This window comes from Balaenoptera borealis, assembly GCF_965194805.1.
Source record: "Balaenoptera borealis genome assembly, chromosome: 12".
Classification (NCBI taxonomy): domain Eukaryota; kingdom Metazoa; phylum Chordata; class Mammalia; order Artiodactyla; family Balaenopteridae; genus Balaenoptera; species Balaenoptera borealis.
The window spans coordinates 4,410,092-4,426,236 of NC_138869.1; the positions used below are offsets into that span (position 1 = coordinate 4,410,092).

The following is a 16,145-nucleotide window of genomic DNA, read 5'->3' on the forward strand; positions in this document are numbered from 1 at the left end:
AACTGAAAAGAGAACAGACAAATCCACACACACAGTTGGGAACTTCATCACCCGTCTGTCAGTAAGTTATGGAACAAGTCAGCAAAAGGTTAGTAAGGATCTAGACAACACGAACAGCACCACCAAGTGACTTGACCTAACTGACGTTTAAAGAACAAGCCCCCGAGTAACCGCAGAATACACCTTCTTCCCAAATGCACCAAGATCGACCACGTTCGGGGCCACAATACAACCCTTAGCAAATTTAAAAGAACAGAATGAATACAGAGTAAGCTCTCAGACTATAATGGAACTAAATCAAAAGTCAGTAACAGAAAGATATCGGAAAAATCTCCCCAAACTTGAAAATTTAAAAAGATACTTCTCAATAACTCATGGGTCCAAGATAATGTCTCAAAGGAAATTTAAAATATTTTGAACTGAATGAAAATAAAAGTGTATTATGTAAAAATCTGTGGGGTGCAGCTAAAGCAGTGTTTAGAGGGAAGTTCATAGCATTAAAATACTTTTATTAGAAAAGAAAAAAGGTTTAAAATCAGTAACCTCAGCTTCCACATCATGAAACCAGAGAAAGAAGACCAAATTAAACCCATAGTAAATAGGACAAAGGTCATACTAAAGATTAGAGTAGAAATCAATGAATTTGGAAGCAGAAAAGCAATTTTTAAAAATCATTTAAACTAAAAGCTTCTTGCGAATATCAATAAAAATGATAAACTTCTAGCCAGACTGATAAAGGAAAAAGAAAGAAGACACAGGGACTTCCCCGGCAGTCCAGTGGTTGGGACTTCGTGCATCCACTGCAGGGGGCATGGGTTCAATCCCTGGTCGGGGAACTAAGATCCCTCAAGCCCCACAGCAGCCAAAGAAAAAAAAGAAAGAAAGAAAGAAGCCACAAAAGACCAACATCAGGAATGACAGAGTGGACCCCACAGACATTAAAAAGATAATGAAGGAATATGATTCTATACTCATAAATTCCATAACTTAGATGAAGTGGACCAATCCCTCGAAACAAAGTGATGTGGATGGTGTTCCTGAGTGTCTACCTCCTTCCCTTGGGATCCCGTCCACAAAGGGAGGAGCTGCAGGTGCTGGGAACCAGAAAGCCCCCCAGGATTGGAACGCAGAAGCTCTGGGGTGACAGTAACAAGCACGGTGGCTGCAGCAGCAGCAGTCCCTCCCTGAACGCGGGCCGCGGGAGGTGACCACCTTCTGAAAATCACCAGCAAGAGACGGGGCCAGGTGCACCCAGGTCTCGGGCATCCACTTAGCTGGTCCACCTGGTACCCGCCCTGGTTTACAACTGAGCCTGCGTCCCAGGACCCCTCCGTCCTGGGCTGGTCACCCCGTGCCATGCCTCTCAGATGCCAGCACCTTTTTTGCAACGCCACAACTGACTGAATGAATCACTTGAATGTTAAGTAAAATCCAACAGAAAAAAGTTTAAGTTTGTTGTGTTCCTCACCTGCACAGAAGGCAGAGCCGTCACAAATGTTGGAGGTCTCCCTAAACGGGCTGTCTGTGCCGCTTACGTCATGGTGGTCTCGGCTCAGGACCACCGGTGCCTGCAGTGTGGGAGGACACAAGAGGTCAGCTACCAGTGTCCACTGCCCAGCGCAGGGCAGAGGTCAAGGGACAGGGCACGCCCGACGCCCTTCGGATTCCCCTGAAAAGCAGACCTTTGGCGGGAGGAAGCACAGGGTTTCCGATGCCCCCGTGGCTGCTCAGAGACACACTTTCCGGCCGCCCGGAGCCCCGTGTGCTCCCCAGGTGCTGGGTCCGAGTCTCCTCAACCCCACCCACACTGTCACCACACCCACTTTATAGAGAGGAAAACTGAGGCCCGGAGAGGACAGGACACCTCCCCGATGTCACAGGGCTGTAAGGGACAGCCTGGCGTTTCGACCGCAGTAGAGGTCTCGGGATTTCACGGCTTCAGTGTCCGAGGAGCTGTCCTGCCCTTGAACAGGCCAAGTATGCTCCCCCTCTTCACCGTTGCCCTGAACCACCTGTGCAGTATTCCAGCACCTTCTGGATACTCAGGCCTCCACTCTGCGTCTGCAAGGCAGAAGGCCATCCTGACCCCTGTCGCCCCACATGTCACCTCATTCACTTTATTCACAGAGCTGAGAGCCCCTGAATTGATACCTTTGCCTGCATGTCCAAGTGTCCCTCCACCACCACCAGGCTGGCCCCTGTCTACCTTGTCCTCTGCACAGCAGTGTTGCAGCAAGGCTGGCACCAGGGGGCGCTTAGGAAGGAGTCGGGGGGGAGGGAAGGAGGGAGGGGGGAGGAGGGAGGGAAGATGGGAGGAGGGAGGGAAGGGGGAGGGAAGGTGGGAGGGGGAGGGAGGGAAGGAGGGAGGGGGAGGGAAGGTGGGAGGGGGAGGGAAGGGGGGAGGGGGGAAAGAGGGAGGGGGAAGGAAGGAAGGAGGCAGGGAAGAGGGAAGGAGGGAGGGAAGGAAGGACTAAGACGCTGTCTCTGCCCTGCCAGCACTATAGCACCATAGCAGGAAGTGTGCATGCACCGAGCGAGGTGGGCAGGGCTGACCAGGAGGGAAATGGGGAAAAGCAGGGAAGGTTGTCATGGTTTGAAAGGGACAATTTAACAAAGTCACATGAAACACTCGTGGGAAAGCCACGTTTTGAGGTTACAGGAGCCTCTTTTCTGATAAGAGGCTCAGAGAGGGCCTCTGACTGCCCAAAGTCACACAGCAGGGACCGAGTCGTCAGAGCCTGGGTTTGAGGACGGGCCTCCTCCCTCCCGGGCCTGGGCTGGCCTGGTGGGGAGGCTGGGTAGCCCCATCCAAGCACAGGACAGCCCACCTTGATCTTCCCACGGGCGATGGCTTGGTTGAAGGCCATGGCGAGGGCCACACGGCCTTTCTGGTCCGAGTACAGGATCCTGGCCTGGGAGCCCACCACCTGCGGGGAGAAGGGCGAGAGCTGACTGATGCGGGGGATGTTCGGGAGACACGTCCACCAGCAGTCAGACGGCCGCCTCCAGGGAGGCAAGAGGCAGCTCTAGAGTCCAGCACGTGCGGTCTGGGCTCCCAGACATCCCTCCTAACCCATCCCCGCAGGGTTAACCCCCAGGGGCCTCCGGGACCCTGACTCGCCCGTCTCCGGGGATGTCACCTCTCGTGGGCGTCACCCCGCTCGACCCTCCCAACCAGAGTAACCTCAGCACCCCCCAAGGCGGCGTTGATGTGTCTGCCTTGCTCCAGCTTGGCACCCAGAACCTCCTTAGTGAGTCTGTGAGGAAGACACTCCTGTGCTCATCACAGGCCCCGTTTTACAGGTGAGGAAATGGGCCGGGGAGGCTGAGCCCCTGCGCACCGCCACCAGGACGCAGCCCCTTGGGAGCTGGGGGGCAGTCACTGGGGAAACAAAGGCTCCCGAAAATGCACCACTGTTCACGTTAGCGCGGCTGGCTCTCAGCCGGGCGACATCTGGGGATGACTGTGGACATTTTGGGTGCTGCTGGCATGGGTAGGGCCGCTGCTAGACTATGGTCCCCGTGACAAAGGATATCCAGCCCCCCGGCGCTCGAAGAGGTATTAGCGCCCATGTTCACAGCAGCGTCATTCACAGTAGCCAAGAGGGGGAAGCAACCCAGTGTCCATGGCCGGCGATGGACAGACAAGGTGTGGTCCGTACACCCAGGGAACATGATTCAGCTTAAAGAGGAAGGAAATCCTGACATGTGACAACACGGATGAACCTTGAGGACATCGTGCTCTCTGAAATAAGCCAGACGCAAAAGGACAGGGGAGGGGAGAGGGGGATAGTGTCTGACGGGGGCAGAGTTTCAGCTGGGGAAGATGAGAAAGTTCTGGAGATGACGGTGGTGATGGTTGTACAACAGTGTGTACGTGCTTAATGCCACTGAGTTGTACCTTAAAAATGGTTCAAATGGTAAATTTTATGTTATGTATATTTACCACAATCAAAAAAAATTCATCTGGCCCCAAATGTCAGCAGTGCCAAGACTGAGAAACCCTGGACTCTCCAAAGGGGGTGCAGGTGTTTCCCTCAGCCGCCCAGGGATGGGGCGAAGCACGGCGGGGGGGGGGGTGCTCCACAGGAGGCCCGCGCATGCCAGCCTCTCGGTCAGCCTGTGGCTTCCTCGGCCTCCCGCTTTCCACCCAGAGGCCTTACTTTACTTGCGCCAGCTGCCTCAAATCCTTTTTGGAAAAACTGTACCGTAAACCAGCGTGGCAGCCTTTCAGATTTCCTGGATCCAGAAACAGAAAATGGGAGGAACTGACACAGGATTGCCAGCTTTGTCAAGAGTGTACATTAACAGAAACAGTTAAAATGTTAAAAGAGCAACCTTCTGTGATCACCAGCTTTCATGAGACGGAGGGAGGGAGGGAGTTGGGGAGCGCAACCTGAAACAAGGGGGAAAGACGCGATGTCCAAGTAACTTTAACTCAAACACAAAGAGAGGGTCCCGCTCGCAGGCTTGGGGCGGCGTCCAGCTGGCCGCCCACATGCCCTCAGCCCCGCAACCCTGCCGGCCCCTTCTCGGTGGTCGTGCCCCTCCTCTCCGGGCCTCCCTGGACTGGCCCCCCATCTCCACCTCTTGCCCCACCCTCCCAGGCCCAGGCCCTCAAGTCCAACAGCGACGGCCGTGGGCATCTCAGGCTCCAGGCGGTTGGCATGAAGGGTTTTGTGGAGAAATGCATTTGTGACCACTGGGCCAGGAGGCGGCGGCAGCCTGGGGGGACAGGGCTGGACCAGGAATCCCAGGAGAGGGGGCTCAGAGCTCGGGGCAGGCCTGGCTGAAGCCCAGGCCAAGGACCCACTGGTCCAGACGTGGTGGCGGCATCCGGCCACCAGGGTCTGTGGCCAAAGGCCTGTGACCCGCACGCCCATTTCGCACTTTGCCCTGGTGCATCCGGTTGGCTGTCTCCTCAGGCCTGTGCACTGGCTGAGCCCTCTGCTTCCCCCACTGTCACTCCCCCCACCCGGCCCCCAGCCCCGCTTAGACCCGAATCCACAGGTCAGCTCCTCGTCCGTGTAAACCAGTCCCCACCCCGAGTCATCCGACTGGTGGTCACGCTCACAGTCACAGAAACGCCCGTCCCCCCAGGCCTGGCCCCGCAGAGCATCCGAGGGCCTGCTCTGAGCCCCACACCACAGCCACGGGGCACGCGCCGCCTCCAGCATCTCCACCGTGCAGATGGGACGGGAGGCTCAGAGAGGCCAAGCCACTCACCCCAGGTCACACAGCGGAGAAGCTGGGAGACCTGGCTCCAGGGCCCTGCAGGGGAGTGAGGGGAGGAAAGACCTGCCTGACCCCGGGTGCTGCCCCGGAGCCCAGGCCCCCTTCTGAAAGGTCCCGGGCTTCTCTGTCCAGCGGCCGCTGGGTGAGGTGGCCAGTGGGGACATCGCCTAATTGGCCCAGGTGGCGAGCAGCCCCTCACCTCGGGCAGCGTCCAGCTGCCCACCCTGCCCCCGCCAGGCCGAGCCCTCACCAGCCGGTGCCGGGAGGCCTCCCGGATCCAGCGGATGTTGTCTACGTACTGCTGTTCCACAGCCGGATTCACTGCGGGGAGAGGGGAAAGGGCGTCACAGGCAGCGGGAGCCCCTGCCCCACGGGGGGGGGGGCACAGACCCTCCCTCGCGAAGGCTGCGGGGCAGAGGCACCTGTCTGTGTCCACAGACGGCCTGGAGCCGCTGTGACACGGAGACGCAGAGGGGCCTGGACACGAGGGGACGGGGCACGCGGACACAGGGGCAGCTACAGGGAGCCAGAGCACCAGCACCAGGCAGCGCCCACGGACGTGCCCGGTGCCCACGCGCCCAGGCTGCCCGGCACCGCCAGGCAGGTGTCTATCGGAGCCTCTGGGGGTCACCCGCGCGCCAGCGTCTCCAACCAACGGCCTCACCTCCGCCGGCAATGGCCTCCTCCAGCACTGACGTGGCCAGCTCATCCGTGACCACCAGGTCCTGCGGGTCCCTGGATGTGCACACCCAGCGGAAGGGCCCAAATCCCTGGGAGAAGATGTCCCTGCAAGGGCAAAAGGCTCGTCACCTGGGGGCTTCCAAGGCTGGCTGCACCCCCTGGCTGGGGTCACCATGCTCCACGGTCGGCGAGGCCGCAGATGCTCCAGACTGAGGAGGTGAGGGCCGTGCGCCAGGCGGGTGGTTCGTGGGGGCCTGTGTAGTGAGTGGGCGTCGGTGTCCACGATTGCTGCCGGAAGCCCCTGAGCCTCGAACTGGACGGTAACTTCCCCCACCCCCTCTGTCCCCTCGGTGTTCTCTCCCCCAGCTCCCGGTACCCCTCTCAGAGCTGTACCATCTCGGGCTGCAGGAGCAGGGAGCTGGGACACAGACAAGCAGAAATTCCTTAAACTGCTGTCAGAGACAACCTGAAAACCAGGCAACTGAAACTAAATATTGGGACAAAGCAGCCAAATCTGCTTTAAGCGGGCTGGCCTTGCGAGGGGACTCCAGGCAGAGGAATGCAGGGGCCTCCCTGGGCTCCCGCGCCCACCCAGCCCCTACTGGGCTCCCTTCCCGCTGGGCTCCCTTCCCGCCGCCCCCTGGGGACACCCCACGGGCCCTGGCCCAACTCCGGCCCTTCCCCTCCCACAATGAACCTCAGAAGGAAGAGGGCTTCTCTCGCCCCCCTGGGGTCCCCTACGGTGCAGAGCCGGGGCTGCTCCCCACCCCACCCGACCCCAGCGGCTCAGGCCTGAACTCCACCGTGCCCTCTCCCTCCGGCCGCTCCCTGGTCCCCGCTTGTTCCGGCCCACGTGGCCAGGAAAGCACACGGCTGCAGGGATCAGGCCCTCGGCCGCCCACTCAGGGCTCGGGCGTGGCCGATCCTGTTCTCTCCCTGAGGCCCTGCACAGCGTCTCTCCTTTCCAGTTCCTTTCCCCTTGCATTTTGGGGTGGAAAGCCCGTGACCCGGTGCCGTGACCACTTGGAGCCGAACGTAGGTCTCAGCACGTGGCCTGAGCAGCGGGGAGAGGAGGAGATCTTCAGACCCGCATGTCTAGGACAGACACTGGAAGGGCCCATCACTCACCCCATGATGTGCTGGACGTACGAGGGGTAGCGGAACTCCGTCCTGTTGGCGCCCGTCTTCCCCACGTCGGCCCCTGTGCGCAGAGACCCAGCATCACCTGGAGAAACCGAGGCCCAGCGAGACCAAGGCCCTGGCAGGGCCAGCTTCCAGAAGGGACACGTGGAGCCACCCCGCGGGCCACACTGCCCCGCCCACGAGGCCTGCAGAGAGGGGACCCCCCTCCCTTCTCTCTCACCTGCTCTCTGGGCCTCCAGGAGGAAGGCATTGCCATAGTCCCAAAAGAAGAAGTTCTCCTGGGCCAGCCTGTTGATGGCCGAGACCTGCCTCCTCAGGCTGTGAGAGGTGCGGTCAGTGGTCAGCTCAGCACTGCCCGCCAGGGCTGTAACGGCAGCCCAGCCCCACGAGCCCCACCTCCCTGCTGACTCTTCCCCGGGCTGGCTTCCCACCCCTCCTGGCTCCACCCCAGCTGACCCCCCCCTCCTGGCTCCACCCCCTGCTGACCCCACCCCCAGCGCCTCCTGCCTGGAAGCCCCCATATCTCCCGGCTCCTCAGGTCCCCCTACCCTTCAGGACCCTGCAGGCAGCCCCTAAACTAGCGCCTATGGGTCGGGTCGGGTCCTCAGCCAGCCAGCCCGGCGCCAGGACCAGACTCAGTGCTGAATAAGCAACGGCCGCTTGCAGAAGCGCCTCAGGCTCCCCTCCACCAGCACCTGCTCAGCACTCACACGTGCTGGAAGCTGCCCCCAGTGTTTTGCAAATGTCACCCCAGTCTGTCCCCAACACACCCACAGGCCAGGGAGCCCATGACCCCGTGTGACAGAGGCCCAGAGAGGTTAAGGGTCTTGCCCGAGGCCACACAGCTGCCCCAGGAGAAGTGGGCAGAGGCCAGAGCCTCCCAGTCCAAAGTTCCTGCAGGCCATGTGTGCCCCACCCCTCCCCCAGCAGCCCTGGGACCTGCATCACCTTTCCTGGACCAGGGCTTTGAAGGCGGTAGGGTCGGAGGCCATGAGGCTCTGGGCCTCCGCGAAGCCCAGCTGCACGGGGTAGTAGCCACCGTTGAACGGGTTGTGGCAGGACGTCTGGTCTGACCCCAGGTCCACCAAGAGCTCCCCCGTCGTGTCCAGTTCACGGACCAGGCGCTCCCTGGGGAGACTCAGGTGGTCAGGGCAGGGCAGGCAGTGCCGGGGCCCGAGCTCAGGGTCCAGCCAGGCGGGCACGCAGCGTTTCCCAGCCCACACGCCCAGCAGTCAGGCATGGAGGCTCATCCTGCTTTCCCTCTGGAAAGATCCCTGGCGGGAGGGCTGCCTGGCTGGGCAAAGGATCCGGGCCATGGAGGTTGGGAGCAGAGCCTCAAGCTGACACTGGAAGCCTTGTGTCCCGGGAGCACCTGGCCCGGGACCTTGGCTGGGGGGGCTCACCTGGTGTCCCCAAGGCTGCCAACTCGCCCCACTTACCAAAGATCCACCACGTTGCCATGGTAACCAAGGCTGAGGGCCTCCTTCCTCTTCCTCGCTTCCCTGGAAGGGGCAAGAGCAGGACAGATGGCCCCATCGCACCTGCCCACGGCTACCCACCCCCAACACACAGGCCCCAAGCTGGTGGGGATGCAGAAGGCCCAGGAGGCACCCAAAGCACCAGGTGTGAGCGTAGGCCTGAGATGCAGGGACCCATGAGGTGTGTCTTTTGAGGACCCAGGCCTGAGGGGAACAGCAGACTGAATGCCCTCGGGGGGGCTGGCTGGCAAAGGTGACAATCCCTCCCCGCCCCAAGGTGTAGAATTCGATTAGTAGAATTAGGGCTGTTGCTGCGAGGACTCTACAGGGATCTTTCTAGAACTCACTCAACGTGATCCTTAAGTTGCAGATGTCACTGAACATGACTCTAAACATTATTTGGGGGACCTCCCTGGTGGCGCAGTGGTTAAGAATCCGCCTGCCAATGCGGGTGACAGGGGTTCGATCCCTGGCCGGGAAGATCCCACATGCCGCGGAGCAGCTAAGCCCGTGCACCACAACTACTGAGTCCGTGAGCCACAACTACTGAGCCCGTGCGCCTAGAGCCCGTGCTCCACAACAAGAGAAGCCACCGCAACGAGAAGCCCGCGCACTGCAACAAAGAGTAGCCCCCGCTCGCCGCAAGTAGAGAAAGCCCGCGCGCAGCAACAAAGACCCGATGTAGCCAAAAATAATAATAATAAATAAATAAATAAATAAACAAACATTATTTGGAAAAATAAGAGGACAAAAAATGAAAGCATATTTGGGGGAAACAGAAGATTTGAATACATGAAAGCCCCACAGACACGGGAGGGTCGCCATTCCCATCTGCGTCTCCGCAGCTCAGGGAGCAGAAATGTGCCCAGACAGCTGCTTAAGGCACTTGTCACACTGATTTGGACGCTGTGTGTGTCCACGTGTGTGACCGCGGAATTAAGCACCCAAACCTTGTGTGAGTGACGAGAGGGAGCAGGCAGCTGGAGGAGGGGTGTTTAGAGATGACAGAGACGTCACAGGGGTTGAAAGTGTGTGTGAGCATGTGAGTGTGTACATGCGGGTGTGTGTGGGTGTGAGTGGGCACGTGTGCTCCAGAGGCACCCACAGGATCGGAGCCAGATCAGGCGAGACCCTTCATGCCACACTAGGAGGCTGGAACTTCTCCTGTGATTAATGGAGAGTTTTCTGCCAGTTTTCAAAGATCTATGTCCAAAAAGTATCCAGTCTTGGTAATGGGAATATTTCTCACACTCTGTGTGTCTTTGAACATTTTTACATAAGCCCCCTGGAGACCTTGGGCGAGTCTAATTGCAGCAGATGGAGCCCCCTGTGCAGAGGCGAACCCCCCACAAGGGGCTCAGTTCTGCAGAGCAAATTCATTGAGAGGATGCTTCAAAAAGGGCACCTGACCAGCGGCCTCCAGGGCAGCCCCGCCCCGTCCCCACGGAGACAGCTGAGGAGACAGCACGCAGCGGGGAGGGGCCCGGCGCCACAGGACCAGCCGTGGCCCCCTTGGGGAGGAGGACGGGCCTCGCAGAACCTGACGGGGTCCTGTTGAGGAGAAGCTCCACCTCCCAGGGGCTGAGCAGATCCGAGCCGCACCTACTGTGTGCCAGGCCCTGGGCTGGGCACTGAGGTACCACGGGGAGAAACACAAGACACGCTCTTTGCACAACTGTGGCCGAGCGTCGGGGTCACCGAGAAAACTACTGAAGTCTGTTAGACCACGTGTATGGGCACCACGGATGCACACGGGCTTCCCCCACGCTCGCGGAAGGGACCAGCGAGAAGCAGACATTTAGAAGGTCCCAGCCCGGTCTCCCCCCGAGCCGGACACTGTACCTGAGTCTTTCAATGCAGCGGTCCAAGCTGTCGGTCACTTCCATCAGCCAGCCTTGCTTGTGGCGTTTCATGAGGGCCGCTCCATCCACCTGGGACCACGAGGCACGGGTGTAGATCACCCCCTTTCCCAACAGGGCCAGGCAGACCCTACGAGCTGCTGTCCGTACTTACTCCCCCTCCTGCCTTGCATCAGCAAACCTGGATTTCGCTCAGGGTGACGCTGTGCTCGGCCCCAGGGGATGAATCACATCCTACGTAATCACAACTGCCCTCCCACCGCTTCCAGCCTCCCCTGTGGATAAGAGTGTCCGTTTGATCCCATACTGACTGATGAAGTAAAAGAAGGAGCTTCTAAGGCATTATTTTCCTTCTAAAATAGAGTCAGCCATAGCTGGCACTTCTCCTTTTCCCTGCCTTGAACGTAGATGGGATGGCTGGGGCTGGGGCCGCCACTTGTGTGTGCACGAGGGAAGCCCAAGAGAATCTAGAGATGTTGACCCTGACATTGAGCTGCTGAGCCAATGCCAGCCCTGCTGGTTACCTGAGAAAAATAAAACCCTCTTTGTGTAACCTGCTCTCGTTGGGTTTTCTGTCACCTGCAGCCAAGTGGGCTCCTAACAGGTACATCCGTGCATGTCACAGGCTTACTACCAGCCAAGTGCAGATCCCACGGGTGCGTGCCCCCATGCTTTCCTCACAGCTGCCCCTCCTCTTCCACTCCCTTCCTCTCTTCCTGCCCGAGGAACTGAGAGCCAGAGGGAAGGCTCCTGCGCTCTCCCCGGCTCTCCCCCGACCGACCGCTCTGTCCGTTATGGGGGAGCCTGGCTCGCTTATTCACAGGCTGTAGTCCAGGCCCCCAGGGCAAGGGAAGCCAGGCCACAGGCTGGCGGTTTCACGGCAGAGTGTCGGCAGGCACTGGCCCTGGCAGGTGATGGGATGGGGGTGGAAGGCAGGGGCGTTCGCTGCCCTTCGGACCCAGGCTGGGAGGCTTCGGTGGGGGGTGAGGGCGAGAGAAGAGGGGGCAGGCGGGGGTGGGGGGCTCTGGAGGAGGGCGGGGAGGCGCTCCCGCCAGCTCACCTCTGCAATCACGCCGACGCACCCCACGATGACGGCGGCTTTGGCCTGAGCCCCACTCATCCCGCCGAGCCCGGAGGTGACGAAGACCTTCCCGGCCAGGTCCTGGACGCCCAGGTACCGCCGCCCGGCGTTCAGTACGGTGAGCTGCGGGGCAAGGACTCGGGTTCACGATCCACGCCAGCTCGTTCACCCCCGGCCCGTGGGCAGGCGCGGCCCGTCTCTCACCACCGTGCCGTGGACGATGCCTTGGGGACCAATGTAGCAGTAACTGCCCGCCGTCATCTGGCCGTACCTGCCCACAGAGGGGGAAGCGGGGTGAGCCGGTGCCTGGGGCCCCACTTCCCATGGCCTAAAACGCACTGTCATCACCCCAAGTGCAGCACTACCTTCTCCTTCAGAAACAAAAGAACGCTATAGAAGAGGCCACAGTCCCCATTTCTGGTCCCCCTCAGACCTTTCACAGACAGGTTTCATTCTCTTAAAAACCATAATAAAATCGGTGAAATCACTGGGGACATTTAGCCACACGGATGAGAGCTGACATGACCCAGCACCTCCCGCTGAGGATGAGGCACCACGCCGTCCCGTGGGGGCCAAAGCCGGGGGAGCCGACCCGCACCCGCAGGAGGAGACCCGGGGCCGGGGAACACACAGCGGCAAGGGCCGCGGCCTCCCGGCGACACCCCGAATCCGGACAGTCTGCGGGATTCCGGTCCTGGAACATCCAGCCACCTTCACGGGGGGCCGGGGCGGGGAGCTCTGCCGCCCGTCAGGGGACGCCTGAGACCCGCGTGCGGCTTGCAGGGCGGAGTCCAGCGAACGGCGTGTTTTGTGTGAGCGGTTATTGCTGTTTACATAAACGGCCTTGTTCTGTAGGCACTGTTTCTGGAGCTGTGTTTCCCCCAGACACAAGGCCCGTGGGGGCCTTTCCATGTCAGCACCCGCAGACCTTTCGTGGCTCCACAGTCAACCCCATCAGAGTCACAGGACGTCCCCTCTCCCTGTCGGTCAGCCGGGTGGCTCGGCTGGGCCACAGGACGAGGCTGCAGTAAGCGACCTCCCTGGCCCTGCCGTGCCCTCCAGGGTAGAATCCAGGCAGGCGGTGCCAGGGCATCAGTGCAAACATTTAAAACACTAATAGCCAGCATCACATTCCGGAGTGACCGCCACCAGCAGGGCATAAGCACTCCTGCTGGCATCACGTGATAATTACCCAACATTTGCGTTTCTGGCAGTGTGATGGGAGATTGTGCTGTTGCCTTAGTTTTACTCTTCCCTGAGGACCACTGAGGTCAGGAGACCCTCGAGGCTGCTTTCTGGACCTTCTCTCCTCTGGATCAGGGTGGATCCTGATTCTCGCAGATCTGAATGCCAAGCCTGTCCCATGACTGGGACAAAGCACTGGACCATTTAGAACCTCTGCTTCCTCTTCCAAAAAATGGGGAGTCACGACCTTTGCCTTGCAAGTTTGTGTGAATATGACAGGACGTAAGAGAATCAGGCTGATGTGATAAACATCTACCAGGGAGGCGGGTGAAAGCATCAGACCCCGACGCAGGGCGTGCTCCCTGGTGGCCGCCACCCACGTCGCCTTTACAGATAGGATCTGAGTTCCAAGGTCGCACAGGGACATGCGGCAGGGCCGGGAACCGATTTTAAGTCCTTCTGACTCCATCCTTTGTCTCACCTGACCCACTGCAGCTGCTCCTGAGATCACTCTTGGGGGTAAAATCATGGGGTCAGAGTTATCTCCATTTGGGACTTTGACCGCAGTCACTGGATGTGGCCCTCCCGTGCCCCCGGCCGTGCTGTATAGACCTTGACACCCCAGCCTGTGGCTGCCTGTTCCCCCACGTACCCTCCCACCATGGAGGGGACCAGTTCCATTTTTGTCAGCCTGATGGTGAAAAGGCTTTGCCCTGGTCACCTGGTCCTTACACAGATAACCCTTTCCCACCTCTACAGTGATTTGCATCTTCTCTTTGGTCAATTTCTCCCAGCGCCTGGGGTCAGCCCTCAGGGGCAGCCAGACCAGGTCTGACTCTGCAGCTCCGCCCCTTTAAGCTTCTGTCCTGAGCCTGCGGGACAGGAGCACAGGGGCTGGTCCACGGCCACACTCAGGCCACTGACCAGACACCGACTATCCCTCTGCTCCCACTGGTACAGAAGAGGTCGCCAGGCCTCATAATAAGTAATAGTAACAGCAACTTATTATATAATAACAGTAACTACTTACGACGAAGGAAAAAGGTAATTGGGTTTCTGAGCCTCAGTTTCTTCCTCCACAAAATGGGTTAATAAGGGCCCCCAGCTCAGAGGCTTCTGTAAATCCTAGAGCAAGTGGCGGCGACCATGATTACAATCATTCACAGGCTATCGGCCTGAGGCCCGGCGGGTTGGCCCCCAGCACGGCAGACTCGCTCACACTTTACGTGGTTATGATGCCAGCGCACCGCTCCCAGAGACCCACAAACACGTGCAGATCAGGGGTGTCCTGTCGCATTCGTTACATTCCCAGAGAACTGGGAACAACCCAAACCAGGTGGCAAGTGAGCTAAATAAATTACAGCGCAACTGAGCACTGCTGGTGAAACCGAGCAAGTCAGCCCGAATCCCGAGGAGGGGACAGGTGCAGAGGGCATTCTCCCTGGCTGTCCAGTCACCCCCGCCGAGCGTCCGCACACACACGGGATGTCGGGCAGGACACAGGAGACGCTGTGAAATGGGGCGTCTGGGCGGGAGGAGGTTCCCTTCTCGCTGTGGCTCCTGCTACAACGTCTGAGGGAACACCTCCAATTGGAGCGTTAATGGGACAGCACGCTCAGGGGCTACACAGACACACGCATCGTCAGAGCTCACAGAACGGAGCACGTGACGTGTGCGTTTGTGCATTCGTGACATGTAAATTTCACTTCGAGACCAACAAAACTGTGGGGACTTCCCTGGCAGTCCAGTGGCTAAGACCCCATGCTCCCAATGCAGGGGTCCCAGTTGGATCCCTGGTCAGGGAACTAGATCCCACACGCATGCCGCAACTAAGAAGCCCGCATGCTGCCACTAAGAAAGTCTTCATGCCTTAACTAAAGATCCCGCATGCCGCAACTAAGACCCAACGCAGCCAAATAAATAAATAAACATTAAAAAAAGAAAAAAAACTATGGACAAATACTGAATTCCAGGCAACAATATTTGCAGCTTACTTTGAGACGCATCAAAAAAATGATAGTGGATATAGGGATGGATAGACAGACAGATAGGAGATCAAGTGAATTTAGTAGCATATTAATCACAGAATCTTGGTGTTCCCCGTTAATTCTGTCAATTTTCTGTATGTTTGAAACTGATAGTAAATTGTTGCAAAAGTAGGATTCACGCCTATATGAAAATTGTAGGTATATCTATGAAAACTAGCAGGAAATACACAAATGCGAAACTGTGCTATAGAGCTTTGATTGTGAGGGCTTTTCAAAGCTGTAGTTACTATTGCTGCGTTGCTTTATAATAAAGCCTGGCGAAGGCCATAACATAAGCTGAAACAGCACTTACATTGTAACCCCCATGGCAAAGAGCTTCTCGTACTCCATCCTGGAGGAGTAGTTGGGAATGACCTGCACAAGAGGGCTGGGCTGAGGGCTGGGGGCAGCGCCGTGCCCTTGGGGACGATGGCTCGGCAGGTGTGTGGGCACCTGGCCCTCCCCGCTGCCCTGGGACCCACCATCCCGTTGGTGATGACCAGCCTCGGGGCCCCGGGGCTGCTGGGGAAGAGGCCCAGGGGGTGTCCGCTATACATGACCAGCGTCTGCTCCTTTGTCATCTGGGACAAGTAGGACATCGTCAGCCAGAACTGCGGGGAGAGTGAAACACGGGGGGCTCTGTGAGCGGGGGCCCTGCACCAGCCCCAAGTCCCCCCCGCCCCAGGCCCTAGCCGTCCTGCCCGGAGCCCTCTACCCTCCAGTGGCTCTCCCTCAGGACCTCCGACGTCCCCAGGTAGCCTCCAGGGCTGGGATCTCAGGCATCAGGGAGGCAGAGCCCGGGTCCTGAGCCTGGTCTGTAAGGTGCTTCCAGGCCAGAGGACGTGGGGGAAGAAAGGCCTGGGGTCAGGGCGGGGCCAGGCCACAGTCCAGCGTACCTGAGCCCAGTTGCCGAACACCTGCCCGTTTCCTCCGTAGGTCACGAGCTCCTGGGGAAACTGGGGAGGACACGATGCTGTCTGAGATGGGGGCCCGGAAGGGAGGCCCCTGCCTGCGCAGGGCTCACGGGCCGGGTGGCCGATGGCCCCCGAAGGAGGAGTGGGGGGCAGGGGAGGAGCCAGAAGGGGCAAGGCCCGGGGACAGCGGCCCACCCGGGACTGGGTAAGTGCTCAGCCTGGGGTGAGCGTCAGAGCTGGGTCTGGGGTCAGTGTCAGGGGTCTGTCTGGGGCCGGGGCTGAGGAAGCCCCCGTCACTAGCTGGAGTGGTCACATCCTGGGACCATTTCACCCTCAAGTAAGATACTCAGGGACCCCCGAAGCCTAACCTTTCTTCAATATGGGTGTCAGAGGTACAGACTGGCGCTCGAGGACGCCGGGAAAGGCACGTGTGGCCACTGAGCACTTGAGCCACAGCCCGTCTGACAAGCTCTAGGGGTAAAATATACCCCTGGTTTCAAAGACTTAGTAGGAAAAAAACACTACAGAATATTTATATTGAT

The 16,145-nt window shown here is 59.0% G+C and overlaps 1 protein-coding gene across 6 annotated transcripts in view; it reads right to left on the bottom strand.

The window, feature by feature from the left end:
* UROC1 (urocanate hydratase 1) overlaps positions 1-16,145 on the bottom strand; it is a 39,074-nt gene that overhangs the window by 7,505 nt on the left and 15,424 nt on the right. For all 6 annotated transcript variants that reach the window (XM_082345228.1, XM_082345230.1, XM_082345226.1 and 3 more), the window contains 14 exons: positions 15,586-15,645; positions 15,172-15,300; positions 15,003-15,064; positions 11,682-11,748; positions 11,457-11,600; positions 10,380-10,468; positions 8,499-8,561; positions 8,008-8,187; positions 7,280-7,377; positions 7,045-7,117; positions 5,900-6,021; positions 5,486-5,556; positions 2,829-2,927; positions 1,469-1,568 (listed from right to left, as the gene is read on the bottom strand). In XM_082345228.1, the coding sequence (XP_082201354.1) occupies positions 1,469-1,568; positions 2,829-2,927; positions 5,486-5,556; positions 5,900-6,021; positions 7,045-7,117; positions 7,280-7,377; positions 8,008-8,187; positions 8,499-8,561; positions 10,380-10,468; positions 11,457-11,600; positions 11,682-11,748; positions 15,003-15,064; positions 15,172-15,300; positions 15,586-15,645 (1,357 nt within the window). The remainder of the gene's footprint in view (positions 1-1,468; positions 1,569-2,828; positions 2,928-5,485; positions 5,557-5,899; positions 6,022-7,044; positions 7,118-7,279; positions 7,378-8,007; positions 8,188-8,498; positions 8,562-10,379; positions 10,469-11,456; positions 11,601-11,681; positions 11,749-15,002; positions 15,065-15,171; positions 15,301-15,585; positions 15,646-16,145) is intronic.